The 26,673-nt window shown below is 42.6% G+C and overlaps 2 protein-coding genes across 5 annotated transcripts in view; both read left to right on the top strand.

The window, feature by feature from the left end:
- LOC115178842 (uncharacterized) overlaps positions 1-11,649 on the top strand; it is a 31,337-nt gene extending 19,688 nt beyond the window's left edge. For all 3 annotated transcript variants that reach the window (XM_029740203.1, XM_029740202.1, XM_029740201.1), the window contains exons 5-11: positions 1,319-1,396; positions 3,262-3,366; positions 3,972-4,104; positions 4,510-4,624; positions 6,487-6,611; positions 11,270-11,350; positions 11,511-11,649. In XM_029740203.1, the coding sequence (XP_029596063.1) occupies positions 1,319-1,396; positions 3,262-3,366; positions 3,972-4,104; positions 4,510-4,624; positions 6,487-6,611; positions 11,270-11,350; positions 11,511-11,602 (729 nt within the window). In that variant the 3' untranslated portion in view covers positions 11,603-11,649. The remainder of the gene's footprint in view (positions 1-1,318; positions 1,397-3,261; positions 3,367-3,971; positions 4,105-4,509; positions 4,625-6,486; positions 6,612-11,269; positions 11,351-11,510) is intronic.
- A 1,424-nt stretch (positions 11,650-13,073) lies between these two features.
- Positions 13,074-25,156, top strand: LOC115178056 (xaa-Pro aminopeptidase 1-like). 2 transcript variants are annotated; one of them, XM_029739083.1, is made up of 20 exons: positions 13,074-13,183; positions 14,456-14,580; positions 15,066-15,129; positions 15,846-15,950; positions 16,198-16,290; positions 16,429-16,572; positions 16,777-16,872; positions 17,860-17,941; positions 18,100-18,310; positions 19,978-20,067; positions 20,185-20,235; positions 20,375-20,433; positions 22,500-22,577; positions 22,691-22,762; positions 23,207-23,267; positions 23,378-23,447; positions 23,536-23,709; positions 23,923-23,999; positions 24,142-24,240; positions 24,796-25,156. In XM_029739083.1, exons 2-20 carry the CDS (start codon positions 14,464-14,466, stop codon positions 24,913-24,915), a joined length of 1,863 nt encoding a protein of 620 aa, XP_029594943.1. In that variant the 5' UTR covers positions 13,074-13,183; positions 14,456-14,463; the 3' UTR covers positions 24,916-25,156. The 2 variants fall into 2 exon arrangements, with proteins under 2 accessions (XP_029594943.1, XP_029594942.1); XM_029739082.1 differs by lacking the exon at positions 13,074-13,183 and adding an exon at positions 14,019-14,144.
- Positions 25,157-26,673: the final 1,517 nt, after the last annotated feature.

Here is a 26,673-nt window from a genome sequence, read left to right as displayed (position 1 = left end):
TAGTCTAACAGTATCCTCTACTGTCTTCAGTCCCATTGACTCAGTAACTAGTCTAACAGTATCCTCTACTGTCTTCAGTCCCATTGACTCAGTAACTAGTCTAACAGTATCCTCTACTGTCTTCAGTCCCATTGACTCAGTAACTAGTCTAACAGTATCCTCTACTGTCTTCAGTCCCATTGACTCAGTAACTAGTCTAACAGTATCCTCTACTGTCTTCAGTCCCATTGACTCAGTAACTAGTCTAACAGTATCCTCTACTGTCTTCAGTCCCATTGACTCAGTAGCTAGTCTAACAGTATCCTCTAAAATCAAAATCAAATCAAATCAAATTTATTTATATAGCCCTTCGTACATCAGCTGAAATCTCAAAGTGCTGTACAGAAACCCAGCCTAAAACCCCAAACAGCAAGCAATGCATGTGAAAGAAGCACGGTGGCTGGGAAAAACTCCCTAGGAAAAACTCCTGAGAAAGGCCAAAAACCTAGGAAGAAACCTAGAGAGGAACCAGGCTATGAGGGGTGGCCAGTCCTCTTCTGGCTGTGCCGGGTGGATATTATAACAGAACATGGCCAAGATGTTCAAATGTTCGTAAATGACCAGCATGGTCAAGTAATAATAATCATAGTAATTGTCGAGGGTGCAACAAGCACGTCCGGTGAACAGGTCAGGGTTCCGTAGCCGCAGGCAGAACAGTTGAAACTGGAGCAGCAGCATGGCCAGGTGGACTGGGGACAGCAAGGAGTCATCATGCCAGGTAGTCCTGAGGCATGGTCCTAGGGCTCAGGTCCTCCGAGAGAAAGAAAGAAAGAGAGAAAGAGAGAATTAGAGAGAGCATATTTACATTCACACAGGACACCGGATAAGACAAGAGAATACTCCAGATGTAACAGACTGACCCTAGCCCCCCGACACATAAACTACTGTCTTCAGTCCCATTGACTCAGTAACTAGTCTAACAGTATCCTCTACTGTCTTCAGTCCCATTGACTCAGTAACTAGTCTAACAGTGTCCTCTACTGTCTTCAGTCCCATTGACTCAGTAACTAGTCTAACAGTATCCTCTACTGTCTTCAGTCCCATTGACTCAGTAACTAGTCTAACAGTATCCTCTACTGTCTTCAGTCCCATTGACTCAGTAACTAGTCTAACAGTATCCTCTACTGTCTTCAGTCCCATTGACTCAGTAACTAGTCTAACAGTATTCTCTACTGTCTTCAGTCCCAGCAGACTCAGTAACTAGTCTAACAGTATCCTCTACTGTCTTCAGTCCCATTGACTCAGTAACTAGTCTAACAGTATCCTCTACTGTCTTCAGTCCCAGCAGACTTTTCTGGATGGCAGCTACAGTGACATCACTCTGGAGGTGGACGTGCGGTCATCACAGGTGCTAGACGTAAGCATGCATGGACCTCTCGGATCTGTTCAATCTCTTTTAATAGAAACAAAAAAAACTGTCACATTCTCATTGTTATCTAATTTCTAACCTTATCACAGGTAAGTTCCATTGAAAAAGGGAGCCTGGAAAAATATACTATTTTTGTGGCAACAAATAACTTATGTCACATAGTGGCTGTTATCTAGCCTACAGTGCAATCTCGGCATCCAGAAATCAAAGGCATTCAATCAAATGTATTTATAAAGCCGTTTTTATATGAGCAGTTGTCACAAAGTGTTTATACAGAAACCCAGCCTAAAACCCAAAGAGCAAGCAATGCAGATGTAGAACACACAATACAGATGTAGAAGCACAATGCAGATGTAGAAACACAATGCAGACGTAGAACACACAATACAGATGTAGAAACACAATACAGATGTAGAAACACAATGCAGATGTAGAAACACAATGCAGATGTAGAAACACAATACAGATGTAGAAACACAATGCAGATGTAGAAACACAATGCAGATGTAGAAACACAATGCAGATGTAGAAACACAATGCAGATGTAGAAACACAATGCAGATGTAGAAACACAATGCAGACGTAGAAGCACAATGCAGACGTAGAAACACAATGCAGATGTAGAAGCACAATGCAGACGTAGAAGCACAATGCAGACGTAGAACACACAATGCAGATGTAGAAACACAATGCAGACGTAGAAGCACAATGCAGATGTAGAAACACAATGCAGATGTAGAAACACAATGCAGACGTAGAAGCACAATGCAGATGTAGAAACACAATGCAGATGTAGAAACACAATGCAGATGTAGAAACACAATGCAGACGTAGAAACACAATGCAGACGTAGAACACACAATGCAGATGTAGAAACACAATGCAGACGTAGAACCACAATGCAGATGTAGAAACAATGCAGACGTAGAACACACAATGCAGACGTAGAACACACAATACAGACGTAGAAACAATGCAGACGTAGAAACACAATGCAGATGTAGAAGCATAATGCAGATGTAGATGCACAATACCGATGTAGAACCACAATGCAGACGTAGAAACACAATACAGATGTAGAAGCACAATGCAGATGTAGAACCACAATGCAGACGTAGAAACACAATACAGATGTAGACGCACAATGCAGATGTAGAAGCACAATACCGACGTAGAAGCACAATGCAGACGTAGAAGCACAATGCAGACGTAGAAACACAATGCAGACGTAGAACAAACAATACAGATGTAGAAGCACAATGCAGACGTAGAATCACAATGCAGACGTAGAGGCACAATGCAGACGTAGAGGCACAATGCAGATGTAGAAGCACAATGCAGACGTAGAAGCACAATGCAGACGTAGAAGCACAATGCAGACGTAGAAGCACAATGCAGACGTAGAAGCACAATGCAGACGTAGAAGCACAATGCAGACGTAGAAGCACAATGCAGACGTAGAAGCACAATGCAGATGTAGAAGCACAATGCAGACGTAGAAGCACAATGCAGATGTAGAAGCACAATGCAGATGTAGAAGCACAATGCAGACGTAGAAGCACAATGCAGATGTAGAAGCACAATGCAGATGTAGAAACACAATGCAGACGTAGAAGCACAATGCAGATGTAGAACCACAATGCAGACGTAGAAACACAATGCAGATGTAGAAACACAATGCAGACGTAGAAACAATGTAAGAAACAAATCAGCTGCTCTGTAACATTTTAATGTCTGTCACTAGAGTCTATCTACCGTATAATCTTATCACAGGTTCTATTAGAAAAGGGAAGCTATATAAAAAGAATGGTAAAACATCAGAGAAAATATTATGTTTTCCCCACTGTAACCAGGTAACAGAGGTTTCCTGGATCATCACTGGTAAAGGCTCTGAGGTGAACGACAACCACTGTGCCAGTGTTGGGGACACGTTTAACCCCTTCAACATGGAAGCTGGGGTGAGTTTATTCTCTCATTTTCACTTACAATACATCATGGCCATTCTTCATGAAGTGTCTAGGATAGATCAGCATTCCTACTCTGAGACACTTTATGAATAAGGGCCCAGTACCTAGCCATCATAGGAGAATTTCCCCCACTGTGTAGTCCACTGTGTAGTCCACTGTGTAGTCCACTGTGTAGTCCACTGTGTAGTCCACTGTGTAGTCCACTGTGTAGCGCTGATCTCTGCTTTATTTCAACTTTAAAGTTCCACTTGATCAACAAGTCTTATGGAATCCAACGGAACTGTGTTTGATATTCCATCGAATCTTTGTCTTTGACAATGTCACAGTTGTTGGGTTTTGAGTTTGCAAGAAAGGCATTTCACTGTACTTATGCATGTGACATTAAAACTTGCAACTACACCACAACCATATACTTCACATTGTTCTCATAACCAGAAGTGGAAGTGTTTGTTGGAATTGGTTTCAATAGAATTAGAATGAGTAGAACAGTCATGGAACCTCTGACCCAGCCCTATTGACTTGAATGGGGACGTCCCTTCTAGTGATTCTATTTCTATGGTTGGTTCCGTCCTCTGCTCTGTTCTGTTCTCTCTCAGAACTCCAGTTGTTCCCGTGACAACACTCTGAGTTGTGAGGTGGGAGACCTGACGAACAGACAGGGGACAGTCAGCCTGACACACAGGCAGCTGTACACCGACACCAGCATACAACTGGCTGGGGACTACACAGGTAACACACAAGCATGTACGCACACACACAGAGACACACAGAGACACACACACACACAGCACTGTAAGCTGGACCAGACAGAATACAGACAGCTGTACTCAGACACCAGCATACAAATGTCAGGGGAGTACACAGGTAACAGACACATTGTCTGTTCAGAAATCTAGACTCCTTTAGGATGCACATGAAACATAATATTAATATATTGTCATTGCACACTCACCGAACTGCAATCCAAAATTGTTGCATCACATTGTTTCCTAAGAGAATCAAGTTTCATGAGAAAAATGTCAACCACCTTCACCATTAGGGGATATGTCATGTGTGAAACAACAAAGTAATTTAGGTGATAATATAAAAAGTATATTTCTGACTTTGGTGCTGTTGTTGATGTTGTTGTTGTAGTGGTCCACAGGTCCCTGGTCCTGAGGAGCGGCAGCGATGTCTTCGCGTGTGCCGTCATTCTTCCAGAATCCCCCTGGGCAGAGCAGACCTTCCCCAACGTCATGTCTTTCAGCAGGTGGGTGTGATTGGGTATTAAACCGCCTGTGAACTCAAGACTGTGTTAGCCCATCAAGCTAAGACCTACAGCCGTTAGTGTTGTGAGCCAATATGTGAGACTGATCGGGTATTAAACCGTGGAACTGGAGAGGGAATGAGGAAGTGAGTGTTAAATGTAATTAGACTACTTGTTTTTAATAGTTGAGTACCTGGCACTTAAATTTATGGGGAATATTTCAACCATCAAGGAAACACCAGTATTATCTCGCTCTGTGGAAAGGGTTCTACATAGAACTCAAAACTCATTGATCATATCTTCATAAAGGGTTTGGCCCAGTGCCAATAGTCGAACCACGAAAACAATCCAACCATATCTCAAATGCTTTACATGATAATACACCATCACTAATCCTGAATTATGGGATTACAGTACATCATCATGAATTCATATACGCTGAGTGTACAAAACATTAGGAACACCTTCTCTTTCCATGACAGACTGACCAGGTGAATCCAGGTGAAATCTACAGTATGATCCCTTATTGATGTCACTTGTTAAATCCACTTCAATCAGTGTAGATGAAGGGGAGGAGACAGTTAAAGAAGGATTTTTATGCCTTGAGACATTTGAGACATGGATTGTGTGTTTCATTCAGAGGATGAATGGGCAAGACAACATATTTAAGTGCCTTTGAACAGGGTATGATAGTAGGTGCCAGGCATATCGGTTTGAGTCAAGAACTGCAACGCTGCTGGGTTTTTCACACTCAACAGTTTCTCGTGTGTATCAAGTATGGTCCACCACCCAAAGGACATCCAGCCAACTTGACACAACTGTGGGAAACAATGGAATCAACATTGGCCAGCATACTGTTCTTAATGTTTTGTAAACTCAATATCACAGAGATGGGTTGTCATGTGCCTTTTACTGAGGAGTGGCTTCCGTCTGGCAACTCTACCGTAAAGGCCTGATTGGTAGAGTGCTGCAGAGATGGTTGTCCTTCTGGAAGGTTCTCCCATCTCCACAGACGAACTCTGGAGCTCTGTCAGAGTGACCATCGGTTTCTTGGTTACCTCCCTGACCAAGGCCCTTCTCCCCCAATTGCTCAGTTTGGTCAGGCAGCCAGCTCTAGGAAGAGTCTTGGTGGTTCCAAACTTCTTCCATTTAAGAATGATGGAGGCGACTGTGTTCTTGGGGACCTTCAATGCTGCAGAAAATGTTTGGTACCCTTCCTCAGATCTGTGCCTCGACACAATCCTGTCTCAGAGCTCTACGGACAATTCCTTCGACCTCATGGCTTGGTTTTTGCTCTAACATACACTTTCAACTTTGGGACCTTATATAGATAGGACTGTGCCTTTCCAAATCATGTCCAGTCAATTGAATTAACCACAGGTGGACTCCAATCAAGTTGTAGAAACATCTCAAGGATGATAAATGGAAACAGGATGTACCTGAGCTCAATTTTGAGTTTCATAGCAAAGGGTCTGAATACTTATGTAAATAAGGTATTTCAGTTTTCAATTTTTAATAAATTAGCAAACACTTCTAAAAACCTGTTTTGACTTTGTCATTATGGGGTATTGTGTCTAGATTGATGAGGAAAAAAATATTTTAATCAATTTTAGAATAAGACTGTAACATAACAAAATGTGAAAGAAGTCAAGGGGTCTGAATACTTTCTGAATACACTATATATCGCAGGATGATGGTTGCATCTTAATTGGGGAGAACGGGATTGTGATAATGACTGGAGCGGAATCAGTGGAATGGTACCATATATATATATCCATATGTATGTATGTTGTCAAATTGTATATTTTCCAAACAAATTATAAAAACAATAATACAAATTGTCTATTGTTCATTTTTCTCTCCAGATATGACTTCCGCAATAGGGTGGCAGAGGTCCTAGAGGTGAACATGTCCAGGGTCACCATCCTTCCAGGGTCTCCTCTGGCCACAGTGGACAGACCATGCCAGAAAGTCAGCTTCCTTGTCTCAGGTACAGCCAATAATAGAGTGCTGTATGTGTATGGGTACAGCACAGTGATTCACAATATTCTTTGATCAAAGAAGAAAAAATAAGAAACATTTTATGTCTCGAAATTACAGAGGCAGTGGCACTTAAGACACATTTAAAACAGTACATTGGTAATTCTTGTCTGTGCCCATGCTATTATCAGCTTCCTTATCTCAGGTACAGCTGATGACATACGGTAGTATATTGTTTGTCTATGGTTCAGTGATATTCCTGTGTTTTACAATATATATTTTTCCTCACCATGAGGTTCAAATAAAATTATGATAATGCTCTTTTAATGTAAGAGCTGTTTGGAAAGACAGCCTGAAATTTTTGGCTGTTTTAGTGGGATGGCGCTTTAGCCTGCCTGGTGACATCACCAGGTGGTAAATGAGTTAATAGACCAATAATAAAGAGAGTTCCAAATCTCTCTGCCAATAACAGCTCATTTTCAGTTTTCCCCACCCCACTCAAACCACTCCCGTACAGTCCTAACAAAATTCTAGCTTGAGAAATTGCTCTTTCCTAAGAAGCTATTTTTGTTTATTTTTGACCATTTTAAATCACAGCAAGGTGCTTAATTGTTACCCAGAAATGATTTGATATTGAGATAAAACGGCTGCATTGGACCTTTAAGCACTTGTGAGGGAAATCCCATAGAGCTTATAGTCTATGAGCCTACAGCGACTTCAGAAAAACAATCAAGTATCTTCCTCAGTGAGTCATTGAAAGTAGTGAGAAGTTAGTCACCCATATTCAGAAGTGGTTTCAGGACAGGTTCACTGCAGAGGTGTTGAAGAGATGACAGTAATTCAAGTAACAATGACAACTACTGCACATTGTTGTCACTCATTTTAAGGTAAACGTCAGTTCAAGTCAAATACTAACAGTGACAATACAGCATAGGTCTATCACCAGTCTAACGTTATATTGGAAAGGTCAAATCAAATCAAATGTTATTGGTCACATACATATGGTTAGCAGATGTCATTGCGAGTGTAGAGAAATGCTTGTGCTTCTAGTTCCGACAGTGCAGCAATATCTAACAAGTAATCTTAACATTCCACAACAACTACCTAATACACACAAATCTAAGTAAGGTAATGGAATAGAATATACAAATATAAATATATGGATGAGCAATGACCGAGCGGCATAGGCAAGATGCAATAGATGGTATAAAATACAGTATATACACATATGAGATGAGTAATGCAAGATATGTAAACATTATTCAAGTGGCATTATTAAAGTGACTAGTGATCCATTTATTAAAGTGGCCAATGATTTCAAGTCTGTATGTAGGCAACAGCCTTTCTGAGTTAGTGATGGCTGTTTAACAGTCTGATGGTCTTGAGATAGAAGCTATTTTTTTATGCACCTGTACTGACCTCGCCTTCTGGATGGTAGCGGGGTGAACAGGCAGTGGCTCAGGTGGTTGTTGTCCTTGATGATCTATTTGGCCTTCCTGTGACATTGGGTGCTGTAGGTGTCCTGGAGGGCATGTAGTTTGCCCCTGGTGATGCGTTGTGCAGACCGCACCACCCTCTGGAGAGCCCTGCGGTGGTTGTGGGCGTTGCAGTTGCCGTACCAGGCAGTGATACAGCCCGACATGATGCTCTCAATTGTGCATCTGTAAAAGTTTGTGAGGGTTTTAGGTGACAAGCCAAATTTCTTCAGCCTCCTGAAGTCCAAGATCATCTCCTTTGTTTTGTTGACGTTGGGTGAGAGGTTGTTTTCCTGACACCACACTCCGAGTGCCGGCACCTCCTCCCTATAGGCTGTCTCGTCGTTGTTGGTAATCAAGCCTACTACTGTTGTGCCGTCTGCAAACTTGATGATTGAGTTGGAGGCGTGCATGGCCACGCAGTCATGGGTGAACAGGGAGTACAGGAGGGGGCTGAGCACGCACCCTTGTGGGGCCCCAATGTTGAGGATCAGCGAAGTGGAGATGTTTACGTCCTTCACCACCTGGGAGTGGCCCGTCAGGAAGTCCAGCAGCCAATTGCACAGGGCGTGGTTGAGACCCAGGGCCTCAAGCTTAATGATGAGCTTGGAGGGTACTATGATGTTGAATGCTGAGCTGTAGTCAATGAACAGCATTCTTACAGAGGTATTCCTCTTGTCCAGATGGGATAGGGCAGTGTGCAGTGGGATGGCGATTGCATCGTCTGTGGACCTATTGGGGCGATACGCAAATTGAAGTGGGTCTAGGGTGACAGGTAAGGTGGAGGTGATATGATCCTTGACTAGTCTCTCAAAGCACTTCTTGACAGAAGTGAGTACTACGGAGCGATAGTCATTTAGTTCAGTTACCTTGCCTTCTTGGGTACAGGTACAATGGTGGCCATCTTGAAGCATGCGGGGACAGCAGACTGGGATAGGGAGAGATTGAATATGTCCGTAAACACATGAGCCAGCTGGTCTGCGCATGCTCTGAGGACGTGGCTAGGGATGCCGGCTGGGCTGGCAGCCTTGTGAGGGTTAACACAAAGGAGAGCCCACAGTCCTTGGTAGCGGGCCGCATCTGTGGCACCATATTATCCTCAAAGCGGGCAAAGAAGGTGTTTAGGTATGTTTGTGTGTGTGTGTTACGAATCCCTTTGGCCCTGCAGTCTAGGGGGGATGGAAACGAGACCCGTAACATAACTCATGCAAATTATAATAGTGATAAAGAAACAGTGAGAACAAAAACCACAGACAACTGAAATTTACCGTCAAACACAACAGGTTTATTTTTAAACACACGGTAATGGGGGTGTGAGAAAAGGGGCTGAGCTGGACCCAAGCAAAGAAACATTAATCCAAAACACCCCTAAACTAGACTAGCCTACTTCAAGAACAGCTAGCTAACTAACCAAAAATACAGTGGGTGGTCCGCCCAGTTCTAACTAGGGTATTTAGACAAGGGTTACCTACGGGTAGTGTATGCCCATGGGCGACTTGTCTTGGTACCCCCTTTTCCCACCAACAAACAAACAGTCAACACTTTAACAAAAAAAAACTAAAAAAGTGACATGTAGTTGCAAAAGCATTCACCTGGAGTGTAAACCTATTGTTTACATCGGAAACGTTATAATTATGTTGTCTGAGTAATTGAACATTACACCACTTATATAGTTGTCTTTGTCATTAAAGTGTCACAACTAACAGTCAGGTAGAGAGGGACTGGAGGTGCTGAAACACAAGCTGTGGGTGCTGGTGGGTGGAGGAATGCCTTTTTGAAGAATGAGGAGGCAGGCTGCTCACAGACGGTTTGCAGGACACAGATTAAGCCTTGTATGATGGAGAAAAACAACTCCTCATGCTACAGAGCAATTACCAGGGTTTTTCTGTGTCGTTTTCAATGAACTGCCAAATTGTGGGAGTCTGTGTAGATGCTATGCTAGATGTTGATTCTTCCCTCCATAAAGCTTTGTTGTTTTCTCAGCCCTTGTGCCCCACTCTGAGAGATACTCAGAGATAGCTCCATTCCAAAGGCACCCTATTCCCTACATAGTCCACTACTTTTAACAAAACCCTAATGGCCCTGGTCAAAAGTAGTGCACTAAATAGCTAGCTGCTTAGGCCTCTGTGTCTGTCCAGACAATGAATAATTCTGCCCATTCAAAAGCCTTACAAAACCTGGAAAAACTGCTGGGTAACCTGATGCTGGAGTTTAGTGTCTGGCTGTTCTCTATAGTGCACTACTTTTGACCAAAGCACTATGTACCCTGGTCAAAAGTAGTGCACTAAATTGGGAATAGGGTGCCCTTTGGGATGCAACCGGTGTCCCCCTCCAAGTTGTCTGTCCCAGTAGGACAGAGGAGAGCAGTGTATGGAAAAGTGGTACCACAGTATAGCACAGACAGGATGGCCTTTATGACATCAGAAGAACACATCAGTGGGACGTTCTCAGTCTAGGACTGCCTCATGAAGACATTCAGAGTTGTGAATGCTAAACTTTTTTTTCTCATCTAAAAACATAGTTTTTCCTTGATCTGGGTACTCAGACTAGGCTGTAGATGTATTTATTGAACCTTTATTTTATCAGGGAGTCATACTGAGACAATAAATTACAGAAAATCCACACATGAAAATATAAATACAAAATGCAAGCATAAAGAAAAACACGGTAATAAAAAACAAAGACATTCATCAGTAATAAGGTCCTCAATCCGCTTTTTGAACGTCCCTAGAGGCACCAGAACATCACATTTAACACCATTTTGAAGATTGTTCCACAAATAAGGTGCAAGAAAACTAAAGCTGATTTACCTAACTCTGTAGAGCAAAGGAATTTACAGAGTTAGTCATCCCTGAGACCGGGTGTGGTTGCTACTATGACTGAAGTTTAGAAATGATGTTAGGAACAGTGGAACTTTTTGTAAAAGGGCTTCATAAATGAAAACATAGCAATGTATCAACCTACGTGACATCAAAGAGGGCCAACCAACTTTCTGGTAGAGAATGCGTGATATACCATCCAAGCTTTCACAGACTCCAAAACAATCTTTACACAATATTCTGAGTTTAGGGAAGCCTGATGAAGACATTACAGGGGAGAATAAAGTGGCAATAACATTGTAATAATACTATGGCAACTCACAATGCTACATACTACTGTGACGTTTAATAACCAATACCCTGTTGACTTACAGGGGAGGTGAGTATGGACAAGATGAACTCTGTCAAAGACAGTGAGAAGATGGGCATCTTCAAGCAGACAGAAGGTTGCTCAAGTAAGTACACCACTGACCCACACACACGCACCCATCCACTCACACACACCCAATACAGTAGGTGTGATAGTGTATAACTGAACAGAAACATACAAATAAACCTTACTGTGTAGACATATTAATGTAATACAATCTTTCATCTAAATTTTCATTTAAACAGGAAGTTCTGGACAACTGCTGGAGCCTGGGAGATACCTGGTGATGTTGACGATAGCTGCAGCCTACTTCCTACACTCTCTGATCCAGCAGTAGTTTATACTGTAGATCTAGGTTTGCATCCCAAATGGCACCCTATTCTCCATATAGTGCACTACTTCTGACCAGAGACTTTTTTAAATTTTTTATTTCACCTTTATTTAACCAGGTAGGCCAATTGAGAACAAGTTCTCATTTACAACTGCAACCTGGCCAAGATAAAGCAAAGCAGTGCGACACAAACAACAACACAGAGTTACACATGGAATAAACAAACATACAGTCAATAACACAATAGAAAGAATCTGTATACAGTGTGTGCAAATTAGGTAAGATTAGGGAGGTAAGGCAATAAATAGGACGTAGTGGCGAAGTAATTACAATTTAGCAATTAAACACTGGAGTGATAGATGTGCAGAAAATTAATGTGCAAGTAGAGATACTAGGGTGCAAAGGAGCAAAAAAATAAAACATATGGGGATGAGGTAGTTGGATGGGCTATGTACAGGTGCAATGATCTGTGAGCTGCTCTGACAGCTGATGCTTAAAGTTAGTGAGGGAGATATGAGTCTCCAGCTTCAGTGATTTTTGCAATTCGTTCCAGTCATTGGCAGCAGAGAACCTGAAGGAAAGGCAGCCAAAGGAGGAATTGACTTTGGGGGTGACCAGTGAAATATACCTGCTGGAGCACGTGCTACGGGTGGGTGCTGCTATGGTGACCAGTGAGCTGAGATAAGGCGGGGCTTTACCTAGCAAAGACTTGGGTTTTGGTCAAAAGTAGTGCACTATATAGGGAATAGGGTGCCATTTTGGCATAGCCATAACCCTCACTTTGAATCAACACTGGAACTGTCAAATATTCATATTTTCTAAACTGCAATGAAGTCTATATTTTGATGATCTTTTTGTCATTGATCTGAATGGTGTGGGTTTGAATTTGCTCTTGAAGCAAGCATTTTTTTGTTTATTCGTTTTTTATCCTAGATATAAAAAATTATATACTTTAGATGCCAACTAAATGCCAACTTCCTGTTTTATATTGTAAATATTCCACGTTTGGGTAAATATGACTGAGTATACTGTTTCAGCCCAATATCCAGAACATCAAAACAAACTTAATAGCGCAAAAATTGTTCATTGTCCTTCCCTGTCCAATTACTGTATCAAAAATGCAATATGAAGGAAAGAGATGCTGTAAATGTTTGCAAATGTCTCCCATTGTATGTACTGTTTTCTCATGCATTAATGTATTACACTGCCACTTTCCCATTTAAGGTGAATTTCCAAGTCTTGCATATATGTTTTTATTGAGTAACCATAAAAATAACGTGATGATGAAAAAATATATTTGGATAAATACGGATTATTGAAAACGTGAATTTCATGAAATCTCTATAGGCCTTTTACTCCAATGCAGGGGCGTAGGCTACATGCTGTTTCATACATGTTGCCGTTTACTTGAGCCGCTGTATTTTGAATTAAAGGAAGGCGAGTCTCATCTCCGTGTGGTTATTGGAAGAAGCTCGTGTCACGTGACCAGAAACGTCAACGATTCAATGGCTGCCTACTGTTTCGTAAATTAACACAAGGGACAGCTGCATAAAATAGTGTTTTAAACAACAGAATCGCATTTCTAAGGTAAATGTACAATTTAACGTTATCTTATTAAACTGACATGGTGTTAACAAACTTTCTAGCTGGGGTTCAGTTGCCCGATGCAAGAAAGCAATGAATGGAGATTATCGTGTGGTTGTAATGTGGAAGACGCTCGCGTGCTACATGCTACTGACGTAGCCCCATTAGTGTTGTCTAGCTATGTTTTTGGTAGAAAATATGTCTAATATTCTAACTACTACAGCTATGAACAACGTGTGACTCATACTCTAATGAAATATATACAATATTGGCTGAGAAATTCGTATTATTTTGCTCAAAGTAACTTTTCCATTGAATATCCCCCACAGCAGACTGAAATGCCACACCTACCCCAACTGCGACAAAATAACTGAATTGAATTGATTAACACAATTATGCCATTTGGAATCATTCAATTAGTAATTTAATTAGCTAACCAGTTTCCCCACCACTTGTTGCCAGCGAACTTCCTAAATAATTGTTCTGAAATGGTAAACAACATCGCATGTAGGTTTCAGCCAATCCGTGAGTTCGGCGGTGCCTTTGAGGCGATTGGATAACGCCCATACTGGCATCGATGAATAAAACGACTCCATCAATAATATGGGATGATTTTATTCCTTTAACGGCCTGAAATGAAATCAGTTATATTATCCATTATACACCTTACAGTATGTCAAATCTTTCAAAATCATGATCTCAAAAAATGCCTTTTTGTAGATGGGTTTCTTAGACCTTGATGAGTGATCAAAGTATACTGTATAAAGGCAGCATTCAGGCCTGCGGGTAAATTAATAGTTTGCAATTGCAGCAAAGATAATAATCATAATCTGTTCATATTTAACCCTGAGTTTGTCTGAGTCAGCAAGGTTAAAGATCCATGTGCAGGCTAAGACTTTGAGCCCCACATTAACAGGCTATTTGTCAGATATCTCATAGACGGCTGAAGACAACATGGGCTCAGGTAATCACATTATTAATACTTTGAGTCCACAATAATGAATAACATATCTGTTTAGTTTGTTCGGTATGTTAAACGAAACGTTTGTTATTATTCTTTATCATTTTGTAGGAGGTCGATTCTAGTTTAGGCTATACATGGCCCAGTTCTGACACCAAGGTAACGAAACCGTTGTTAAACTGAGACAGATGAACTAACCTACTCGACAGGGGAGGCAGGAGCATGCTGGAACTGTGGATCCCTCCGGAGTCCCATTCTTGGGCTGCCTGTTCAGTTCGTCTGTTATGGCTTTACCGCCTGTGTATCTCTCCTAGACGCTGCCATGTCTCCCAAGATCACGGTGGAGCTGCTGCGGCAGCTACGGCAAGCCATGAGGAACACCAAGTATATCGCTGAGCCCATCCAGGCCTACATTGTCCCCTCTGGAGACGCACACCAGGTACTGAACACACACACACACACACACACACACACACACAAGGTCACACACACACACACGCGGTTGCACGCACGCAAGAACACACATATGCACACACACACAATTACTAATTAGAAATAATGAACAATAGTGTGTATAAGTCTGCCTGACCTCTAGACATGGACAATGTGACTATAGCAGGGTCCTCTCCATCTCCACATCGTTCACGCTACTCTTTCTTTCTCTACTTCTCATCCCTCCCTTACACACACACTCTCTCTCTCTCTTTACTTCTCATCCCTCCCTTACACTCTCTCTCTCTCTCTCTCTCTCTCTCTCTCTCTCTCTCTCTCTCTCTCTCTCTCTCTCTCTCTCTCTCTCTCTCTCTCTCTACTTCTCATCCCTCCCTTACACTCTCTCTCTCTCTCTCTACTTCTCATCCCTCCCTTACACTCTCTCTCTCTCTCTCTCTCTCTCTCTCTCTCTCTCTCTCTCTCTCGTTACAGAGTGAAAACCTCGCACCATGTGACTGCAGACGTGAATTCATCTGTGGCTTCAATGGCTCCGCAGGTAGTGTGTGTACTTGTGTCAGGATCTAGTTCCCTTGTTGTAAAGGAGGTTGATATGGCGAGAACACCAGTGAATACACAAAGACAAACTTATCACAGCCTTTGGTCATGTCAGACCAGATGAAATCAACACTTCATACAATACCAGGAAAGTTGTATTGTCATTTCCCATAACTGCACACCTTGCAGTGAACTTGTACGCCCTAAGAAAGAACAGGACATCTATAAACAATATAGACAGACATTTGCTTGTATTAAATTGGGGTCAGAGTTTGGACACGTTGATAATAAAATGAAATCAGGCCATAGAAACAGGACAGTTCTGTAGCCCTGCTTGACAAACTTTAAACAGTAGCATAGTGACAACTAAAGACATGGCTAAGAATCAGATATTAAGATGACATGTCTCCAGGTACGGCCATAGTGACAGAGAACAGATATGTAGCCTTGATTGATTGATGACGTGTCTCCAGGCACGGCCATAGTGACAGAGAACAGATATGTAGCCTTGATTGATTGATGACGTGTCTCCAGGCACGGCCATAGTGACAGAGAACAGATATGTAGCCTTGATTGATTGATGACGTGTCTCCAGGCACGGCCATAGTGACAGAGAACAGATATGTAGCCTTGATTGATTGATGACGTGTCTCCAGGTACGGCCATAGTGACAGAGAACAGATATGTAGCCTTGATTGATTGATGACATGTCTCCAGGCACGGCCATAGTGACAGAGAAGCATGCGGCCATGTGGACAGACGGACGGTACTTCCTCCAGGCCAGCCAGCAGATGGACAACAACTGGACCCTCATGAAGATGGGTAAACAACAACAATACTCTTAGTTCTTGAATGGATATGGCATCTGACGACACCTAGTTGAAGCTAGTATAAGTGGTAGTTGGTTTCTTCTGCATCTAAAGTTAAAACTTTAAAGCAAATGCACTTAACCACTTTAGTATAGATTGGCCGATGCTTCTCTTGATAAGACATACTACACATGGGACAGTCTACTGTGTTGTCAGATGTCAGTATTTTCTGGCTCATTGTGGGTGTTTCCTGTCACCAGGTCTGAAGGAGACACTTAGCCAGGAGGACTGGCTGATCAGTGTACTGCCTGAGAACTCGACAGTAGGAGTGGACCCCTGGATCATTGCTGCTGGTCCGTAGAGTTCTACATCTCTTACGTCATACACAGTAATAATGGTGTAGTACATGTTGTGTACTATACTTCCAGTGCTAAGTATCTACCATTTTGGTGCTGACTATGGTTACGTGACCTGTCTGTTGTTCCATCCAGACCAGTGGAAGAACATGTCTAAGGCCCTGGCCGGTGCAGGCCACTCCCTGGTGGCTGTTCAGGACAACCTGATAGATGCCATCTGGATGGACCGTCCAACCAGACCCTCCACTCAGCTCCTCACCCTGGGCCTGGGGTTCACGGGTCGGTAGTACCGCTTGGAGCCATTATTGACCTATTCAACATTCTAGAGGTGTTATGTGTCCTATCTTGTGATTGGTTGAAGGTTGTAGCTGTACGTGTGTACAATGTTTTTGATACAGAAAGGATTTTGTTCAACAGTGACAATGGCAGGATGACATCTTCCTCATCAGTGGTTCAGTTAATCCAGGTCCTCCTCTGTTCCAGGTCTGACCTGGCAGGACAAGATGACCGCTCTGAGATCCAAGATGGCCGAGAGGAAGATCTCTTGGTTCGTTGCCACGGCGCTGGATGAGATTGCATGTATGATTCCCTTTATACTGATATAGTTACTATAACGCAGCACAGAGACATTTTTCCTATATAATTCACCCTAAACAGTCGTTGGAATTACCATATAAAATATCACCAACTCACTAACCCTGGTCATGTTGAGTTACAGGGTGCACAGGCTTTCGTTCCAACCCAGCACTAGCACACCTGATTCAACACATTTTTTATTTTTTATTTAACTAGGCAAGTCAGTTAAGAGCAAATTATTATTTACAATGACAGCCTAATCAAATGTCTTGATTGAAGAGTAGTTGATGGATTGAATCAGGTGTGTTAGTGCTGGGCTGGAACAAAAGTCTGCCCAACCAGTAGACCTACAGGACCAGGGTTAATGCACTTTATTGAATGACCTCACCAAACAGTTACGTTGCATAACCCTGTGAGGTAGACACGACACCCCCTGATCACGATCCAAGAACCCTGAGGCTGTACGGGTGGCCCTGTAGATGCCTGTCTGAGCACCTCGTTAGCTAGCCCTAACGAGCCTATAGAGCTCTCAGAGCTGATTGGCTGGCCAGAGTGTTTGTGTTAATTAGGGAGGACAATGTTGATGTTGATTGCAGTCGTCCAGTCACTTTTAGACTAGTGTGTCTAAATGAGGGGGTTTGTCTGGGCTTCTTCCCTAGAGGGTGAGGAGGGTAACCTCATCATAATAATAATACAATTATTAATAATGATTAGGATCATATTTATAATAATGATTATGAGGCATAATAATAACAGTGTTAGCTAATTTATTTTTAGCAGAAGACACCATTTTAAATAGCTGTTTACAAGATTCAAACTACTGTACATAAAAATCTAAATCAAATTTAATTTGTCACATGTGTCGAATACAACAGGTGTAGACCTTACAACGAAATACATTACTGAATTTGTTGAAGGAGAACAGGAAAAATTGTATCCACCAAACAGGTGTTAAGTGGTAGTGTGTTTTAACTGTGTTACTCTTCCCAGGGCTTTTCAACCTCCGTGGCTCTGACATCGAGTACGACCCTGTTTTCTTTGCGTACGCCATCGTTGGAATGAACACAATCAGGTAAAAGATCCTAAAAGCACCTAAATTAATCTAAAATAAAATAAAAACACTTTACTTTCTTTCCCGACTGTCTTTTCTCTGACACAGTATAGAATGCACAGCATACTTTGATCTCCTATGAGAAGTAGGACATGAATCTGACCTCTGACCCCACCTAGGCTCTTCCTGGACATCAAGCGTCTGGCCGTGCCGACGGTGAGGGAGCACCTTCAGCTGGACACGCCCTCCAAGGCGGAGCTTAGCGTCCAGACTGCCCCCTATGAGTCTGTGTTCACAGAGCTGCAGGCTGTGTGTGCCTCCCTGGGGCCCAAGGAGAAGGTGTGGATCAGTGACAAAGCCAGCTGCGCCCTCACGCAGGTCATCCCCAAGGTGAGAGAGTGCGACTGTGTAGTCAGGCACAAAATGACCACTGTGCATAGCTGTATCACATTGGTGGAATGAGTGGGATGGGGATGAGTTACCCCCAAACAATGTAAAGTACCTTTGTTAATAAACTCAGCAAAAATAGAAACATCCTCTCACTGTCAACTGCGTTTATTTTCAGCAAACTTAACGTGTAAATATTTGTGTGAACATAAGATTCAACAACTGAGACATAAACTGAACAAGTTCCACAGACATGTGACTAACAGAAATTGAATAATGTGTCCCTGAACAAAGGGGGGGTCAAAATCAAAAGTAACAGTCAGTATCTGGTGTGGCCACCAGCTCCATTAAGTACTGCAGTGCATCTCCTCCTCATGGACTGCACCAGATTTGCCAGTTCTTGCTGTGAGATGTTACCCCACTCTTCCCCCAAGGCACCTGCAAGTTCCCGGACATTTCTACGGGGAATGGCCCTAGCTTTCACCCTCCAATCCAACAGGTCCCAGACATGCTCAATGGGATTGAGATCCAGGCTCTTCGCTGGCCATGGCAGAACACTGACATTCCTGTCTTGCAGGAAATCACGCACAGAACGAGCAGTATGGCTGGTGGCATTGTCATGCTGGAGGGTCATGTCAGGATGAGCCTGCAGGAAGGGTACCACATGAGGGAGGAGGATGTCTTCCCTGTAACGCACAGCGTTGAGATTGCCTGCAATGACAACAAGCTCAGTCCGATGATGCTGTGACACACCGCCCCAGACCATGATGGACCCTCCACCTACAAATCGATCCCGCTCCAGAGTACAGGCCTCGGTGTAACGCTCATTCCTTCGACGATAAACGCAAATCCGACCATCACCCCTGGTGAGACAAAACCGCGACTCGTCAGTGAAGAGCACTTTTTGCCAGTCCAGTCTGGTCCAGCGATGGTAGGTTTGTGCCCATAGGTGACGTTGTTGCCGGTGGTGTCTGGTGAGGACCTGCCTTACAACAGGCCTAGAAGCCCTCAGTCCAGCCTCTCTCAGCCTATTGCGGACAGTCTGAGCACTGATGGAGGGATTGTGTGTTCCTGGTGTAACTCGGGCAGTTGTTGTTGCCATCCTGTACCTGTCCCGCAGGTGTGATGTTCGGATGTACCGATCCTGTGCAGCTGTTACACGATCAGCTGTCCGTCCTGTCTCCCTGTAGTGCTGTCTTAGGCGTCTCACAGTACGAACATTTATTGCCCTGGCCACATCTGCAGTCCTCATGCCTCCTTGCAACATGCCTAAGGCACGTTCATGCAGATGAGCAGGGACCCTGGGCATCTCTCTTTTGGTGTTTTTCAGAGTCAGTAGAAAGGCCTTTTTAGTGTCCTAAGTTTCATAACCGTGACCTTAATTGCCTACCGGCTGTAAGCTGTTAGTGTCTTAACGACCGTTCCACAGGTGCATGTTCATTAATTGTTTATGGTTCATTGAACAAGCATGGGAAACAGTGTTTAAACCCTTTACAATTAAGATCTGTGAAGTTATTTGGATTTTTACTAATTATCTTTGAAAGACAGGGTCCTGAAAAAGGGACGTTTCTTTTTTTGCTGAGTTTACATGTAGGCCTATTTAGTAAAATGATATGTGTAGCATCAGGTACCAACTAATTCATTGCTTTGTTTTTCTGTTTTGTCCACAGGCCCACCGGACTCTTATCCCCTACACTCCTCTCTGCCTCGCCAAAGCTGTCAAGAACGCCACCGAGATTCAAGGGATGAAAATGGCCCATGTAAGTTACCTTTGACATTTTGACTCTTACAATTATTTAATTGGATTTTAGACATCATAAAATCACCATAATTGTATCATCAACCAGCCATGTTTGACTTTTTCTCCTCAACCACAGATCAAGGATGCTGTCGCCCTTTGTGAGCTCTTCGCTTGGTTGGAAAAAGAGGTACTTTATATGTACTTTTAAAATGTAATTTCCAGTAGTTTTGTAGCTGAAAGTAGTATTACGGTTTTATGATTGCAGACTTTTTGGCTGTGTGTTGCAATGACTACGTGTCATGTACTGTGTGGTTGTTGTTTGATAGATTCCAAAAGGCACAGTGACTGAGATATCCGCAGCAGACAAGGCCGAGGAGTTACGCAGGTGGGGTTCTACTTTTCACTTCAACCATAAAATAACAAAGCTATGTAATAACAACATCTGTGACGTTTTCTCTCCAACTTCACTTATTATCCTGGATCGTTAGATTGAGATTTTATAGGTTCCGTGCAGTCACTACACTGTGAAAAATCATTTCTGAAGCACAAGGCAATAGGACAATTGCATACTCCTCTCTCATCTCTTTCTCAAAACCCATTGGAGGAGAAGGTCAGAGGGGAGGGACCTCTGGCTTTCTCATCCAATGGGTTTTGTGAAGGAGACGAGTAGAGAGGAAGGAGACGAGTAGAGAGGACGCGAGGAGTATGTAATTGAGATATTCCCAGTGAGTCAGATGTTTTAGCATTTTAACTCCCTCTATTGAAACAATTAGGAACTGTACGCTGAGGGAAAAAAGTAGTTGATCCCCTGCTGATTTTGTACGTTTGCCCACTGACAAAGAAATGACAGGCTATAATTTTAATGGTAGGTTTATTTGAACAGTGAGAGACAGAATAACAACACAAAAATCCAGAAAAACGCATGTCAAAAATGTTATAAATTGATTTGCATTTTAATGAGGGAAATAAGTATTTGACCCCTCTGCAAAACATGACTTAGTACTTGGTGGCCAAACCCTTGTTGGCAATCATAGAGGTCAGATGTTTCTTGTAGTTGGCCACCAGGTTTGCACACATCTCAGGAGGGATTTTGTCCCACTCCTCTTTGCAGATCTTCTCCAAGTCATTAAGGTTTCGAGGCTGACGTTTGGCAACTCGAACCTTCAGCTCCCTCCACAGATTTTCTTATGGGATTAAGGTCTGGAGACTGGCTAGGCCACTCCAGGACCTTAATGTGCTTCTTCTTGAGCTCCTTTGTTGCCTTGGCTGTGTGTTTTGGGTCATTGTCATGCTGGACATGCTACCCATCCACGACCCATTTTCAATGCCCTGGCTGAGGGAAGGAGGTTCTCACTCAAGATTTGACGGTACATGGCCCCGTCCATCGTCCCTTTGATGCGGTGAAGTTGTCCTGTCCCCTTAGCAGAAAAACACCCCCAAAGCATAATGTTTCCACCTCCATGTTTGACGGTAGGTGTGGTGTTCTTGGGCAGTATTCCTCCTCCTCCAAACACGGCGAGCTGAGTTGATGCCAAAGAGCTCCATTTTGGTCTCATCTGACCACAACACTTTCACCCAGTTGTCCTCTGAATCATTTAGATGTTCATTAGCATACTTTAGACGGGCATGTATATGTGCTTTCTTGAGCAGGGGGACCTTGTGGGCGCTGCAGGATTTCAGTCCTTCACGGCATAGTGTGTTACCAATTGTTTTCTTGGTGACTATGGTCCCAGCTGCCTTGATCATTGACAAGATCCTCCCGTGTAGTTCTGGGCTGATTCCTTGCATGGATCTTGCATGGAGCCCCAGGCCGAGGGAGATTGACAGTTCTTTTGTGTTTCTTCCATTTGCGAATAATCGCACCAACTGTTGTCACCTTCTTACCAAGCTGCTTGGTGATGGTCTTGTAGCCCATTCCAGCCTTGTGTAGGTCTACAATCTTGTCCATTACATCCTTGGAGAGCTCTTTGGTCTTGGCCATGGTGGAGAGTTTGGAATCTGATTGATTGCTTCTGTGGACAGGTAACACTCCCTTTAAGAGTGTGCTCCTAATCTCAGCTCGTTACCTGTATAAAAGACACCTGGGAGACAGAAATCTTTCTGATTGAGAGGGGGTGAAATACTTATTTCCCTCATTAAAATGCAAATCAATTTATAACATTTTTGACGTGTTTTTCTGGTTTTTTTTGTTGTTATTCTGTCTCTCACTGTTCAAATAAACCTACCATTAAAATTATAGACTGATAATTTCTTTGTCAGTGGGCAAACGTACAAAATCCGCAGGGGATCGAATACTTTTTTCCCTCACTGTATGTACCTACTTCAACTCTGCGATGCGTTGTGCCTAAGAACAGCCCACAGCCGTGGTATATTGGCCATATACCACACCCCCTCAGTCCTTATTGCTTAAATACACATAAATAAATATTCATGTATTTTATGTGGTTTCAGCCAACAGAAAGACTTTGTCGGACTCAGCTTCCCATCCATTTCCAGTGTTGGACCAAACGGAGCAATCATTCATTACAAGTACCTTTGTTTATTGTATAACTTTATTTCACTGAAATTAATGTAGAGTGGTCTATAATCATGTTTTTGATGATTTATTTTGTATTTATGTACTTATTTTTGTTGCCCTATAGACCCCTCCCTGAAACCAACAGAACTCTCTCTCTAAATGAAATCTACCTCCTCGACTCTGGAGCCCAGTATATGTAAGTAATAATGCTACACATAATCCCACATGTAATAATGCTGCACATAATCCCACATGTAATAATGCCGTGCATAGTCCCGCATGTAATAATGCTACGCATAATCCTACATGTAATAATGCTACACATAATCCTACATGTAATAATGCTACACATAATCCTACATGTAATAATGCTACACATAATCCTACATGTAATAATGCCACGCGTAATCCTACATGTAATAATCCCGCGCGTAATCCCACATGTAATAATGCTACGCATAATCCTGCATGTAATAATGCTGCGCATAGTCCCGCATGTGATAATGCTCCGCATAGTCCCGCGTGTGATAATGCTACACATTCACCAAATCATGTAATACGTAATAATGTGACACATAAGAAAAGCACATTACAAATAAAACATGTTTTTATAATAAATTCTGGTTCTGGTGTTTTCTAGTGATGGAACAACAGACGTCACCCGCACCATGCACTTTGGATCTCCCTCTGCTTATGAGAAGGTAACAGTTATCCATATGGCCTCTCCTCTCATGACCTGCTACAGCATATGACAGAGAGAAAGTCCCAGTGGTATGTTCAGTGACATATAGATTTTCTCTCTATATCTCAGGAAACCTTCACCTACGTACTGAAGGGACATATAGCCGTCAGCGCTGCCATTTTCCCCAACGGAACCAAAGGTGAGACCTTGTTGTTTGTGGAGTACTCAATGTTTCCAATGTTTGTTTTTAAATGACTAATATGTGAAATGTAAACCTCCACCCTTAGGCCACCTGCTTGACTCGTTTGCCCGCCAGGCGCTGTGGGAGTCTGGGCTGGACTACCTCCATGGTACGGGCCACGGGGTGGGATGTTTCCTCAATGTCCACGAGGGACCCTGTGGGATCTCCTACAAGACCTTCGCCGACGAGCCCCTGGAGGCAGGCATGATTGTCAGCGATGGTGGGTACGCTCACACACATATGGACGTACACACTCACGTACATGCATGCACATACACACAGACATGCAGGCACGCATACACACACACACACACACACACACACACTTACTATCATGCATGCATTTATACACAAACACACAGACAATTTAACTATTTCTCTCTCTCTGTTTCTCTCTCACACACACCTGAACTTGTCTCCTTCCTTTCCTCAGAACCTGGGTACTATGAGGATGGCTTGTTTGGCATTAGAATTGAAAACGTTGTTCTGGTGGTGCCAGCAAAACCCAAGGTAAGAAATTGACTGAATAAGTATAAAATGAAGTGAAGTGTGTGTGTGTATAGAGTGAAGAATGAGTATTTATGTTTATGGAGACAGATTATGTGTAAAATGAAGTGTGAAGGCCATGTGACCTTTGGGTCTGTGTCCTCAGTACAACTACAGAAACAAGGGCAGTTTGACGTTTGAGCCTCTCACTCTGGTCCCCATCCAAGCCAAGATGGTAAACACAGATCTTCTCACCCAGAAAGAGGTCAGTCTTGTTCCCCATTCTTTGGAATTCATATTTGACCAAACACACTGCTTCTTTAGGAGCTATCATTCATGTATTTCTACTAAAATAGAGCACCCATTTAGTTCTACTAAAATAAAGCACCCATTAATTCTACTAAAATAGAGCACTCATTTAGTTCTACTAAAATAAAGCACCCATTTAGTTCTACTAAAATAAAGCACCCATTTAGTTCAACTAAAATAGAGCACTCATTTAGTTCTACTAAAATAAAGCACTCATTTATTTCTAATTTAAAAAAGTAATTATACAGATCTATAATGTAAACATGGCACTTGAAACTTGGGTAGAAAAACTGTATTGTTTGGTTGAATGAAGTGACACGTAGTAGAGCAGAAATAAATCAATCTTTCAGTTTCAAATCAGCTTTGCCATAGGAGAGAAAGATAATGTATGAGGAGGTCTTCAGGAAATATCCACAGGTGCTCTTTGAAACCGGGGAAATCGATTAGTAATAGTTCTGCCATTTTGTATGTTATCACTCTGTGTGTGACACACTCTCTTATCTTCCTGCAGCGTGATTGGGTGAACGAGTACCACAGGCAGTGCCGGGAGACGATTGGAGCAGAGCTGGATAGGCAGGGCCGCAAGGAGGCCCTGGATTGGCTGATCAGGGAAACCCAGCCAATCGCCTGAAGGCTATTCTGTGACTGACTCTTATTTAATCCAATTGTATTGCCCAGGAGTACAATTGATCAATCAATTGATTGCTCATCTCAGCAGTGATGATAACCTTTTCTTTTGATATTTTCTCTGAGAAGCTATTATCTATCGTTCTGGTCTCTGTGTATTTCATGCTATGCTTCTTTTCTAAAGCACACCATCCATGTCTGAACTGTTTTATGGCGGTTAAATAAATATCCAAGTTTGGAAAAAATAATCTTTCACAAGTTCCAAATAACTTCATCAAAGTTCATCCACTTTAGACAAGGATTTTCCCAAAATACAAATTTGAATAGGCCAAAAAAAATCAAACACCCCTCCCATGAAGTGGAACATGCCACCTTGCTCTAGAGCTGCATGTAAAAGTTGGGTGGGTCCAGGATGATACCACTATTGGGATCATTGGCGTAGTCCTGAAAAGTTAGCTCTTCTTGCTCCTTCGATCCACCAGGGGCGATATTCTGGATAGTGTCCTCTTCCTCCAGCCCTATGGGTAGAGGGTTACTGTAGATGTAGTAGATTCTGGAGTTGTCCTTAGATGCTTCCTGTTTTCTGAAGAATGAGAGAGGGTTTCTGAAACTGGTGGATCTCTTGACAGCTCTGATGTCCACCGGGTTGACTGGTACGTCACGAAGCACAGCACTCTCATACATATGGGCCCTCTTCGACAGCCTGGAGGCGGGAAAAGATATAATGCGCTTTCAGGGAACTGTGGGACTTTCTATGTGTTCTTTCTTGTCATTTTAAACCAATGCATTAAAATGTCCATTATTTTGTGTGCACACCAACATGGTAAACCAACATGGTAAAAACTTGCTGTAAAAGACAATTCAGTTTCATCATATGTCCATGGAGTGTCACTGTTCTACTGTGTTAAATGTGGAGTCGTACAGTGAGGAAAAGGCTACGCCAGAGGAAGCCGGGCTCAGTGTAATGGCTGGAATGGAATAAATGGAAAGGTATTAAACGCATCAAACATGGAAACGGCATGTTTGACTCCGTTCCATGAATTCCATTCCAGCCGTTACATTGAGCTGGCCTCATAGCTCCTTCCACCAGCCTCCTCTGGGCTACACGTCTAGGTTTGTCACCAAAACAATCTTCAACAAAGCTTCAATGTAATTTAAGTGTCATATTCAATTACCAAATATTTTGTTTGCTCCAATGTAGCCTAATGAGTGAGAGTCATTACTAAGATGACTTTAGCTGAGGATGCCAATATGACTCGGAGAGGTAATTGTAAGCCAGAGATATAAACATGACCCAGAGACAGATGACGACCTGCGACCGTGACAGGAGATGCTGTAGAGCCTCTTTACTAAGATATATATATAGGGAATTATGGGTACTGTAGTACAACAAGCCTTACCTCCTGCGACTGTGACAGGAGATGCAAAGCGAGAGGTTTTACCCCACCCAAAATCTGTCCACGAAAATAATTTATTTACAAAAAAAAAAATGTGTATGGAGGTCAACGAGAGAGTGTTGAATTTGTCAATAAAAAATGTAATTTCTAATTTGCTACGTGAGGCTTATTTGATCGAATAGACATTTCGTAATGGTTGTTACGAATGCACTGATATAAGTGGACACGTGGAATTTCTGCAACTTACCCAAAAAATGACTTTATATCGGAGATGTGCCTTTTCTCATAGAGGACTCATCATGGATATAACTTGTTTTAGAATGGACCTTGCCATTGAGGGCCTCCAGCATTTTAAAGTAGTCAAC

The sequence above is a fragment of the Salmo trutta genome, chromosome 38 (assembly GCF_901001165.1).
Source record: "Salmo trutta chromosome 38, fSalTru1.1, whole genome shotgun sequence".
NCBI classification, from domain to species: Eukaryota; Metazoa; Chordata; class Actinopteri; order Salmoniformes; family Salmonidae; genus Salmo; species Salmo trutta.
The sequence above is the reverse complement of the archived record's forward strand: the minus strand, read 5'-3'. Positions and strand labels throughout refer to the sequence as shown.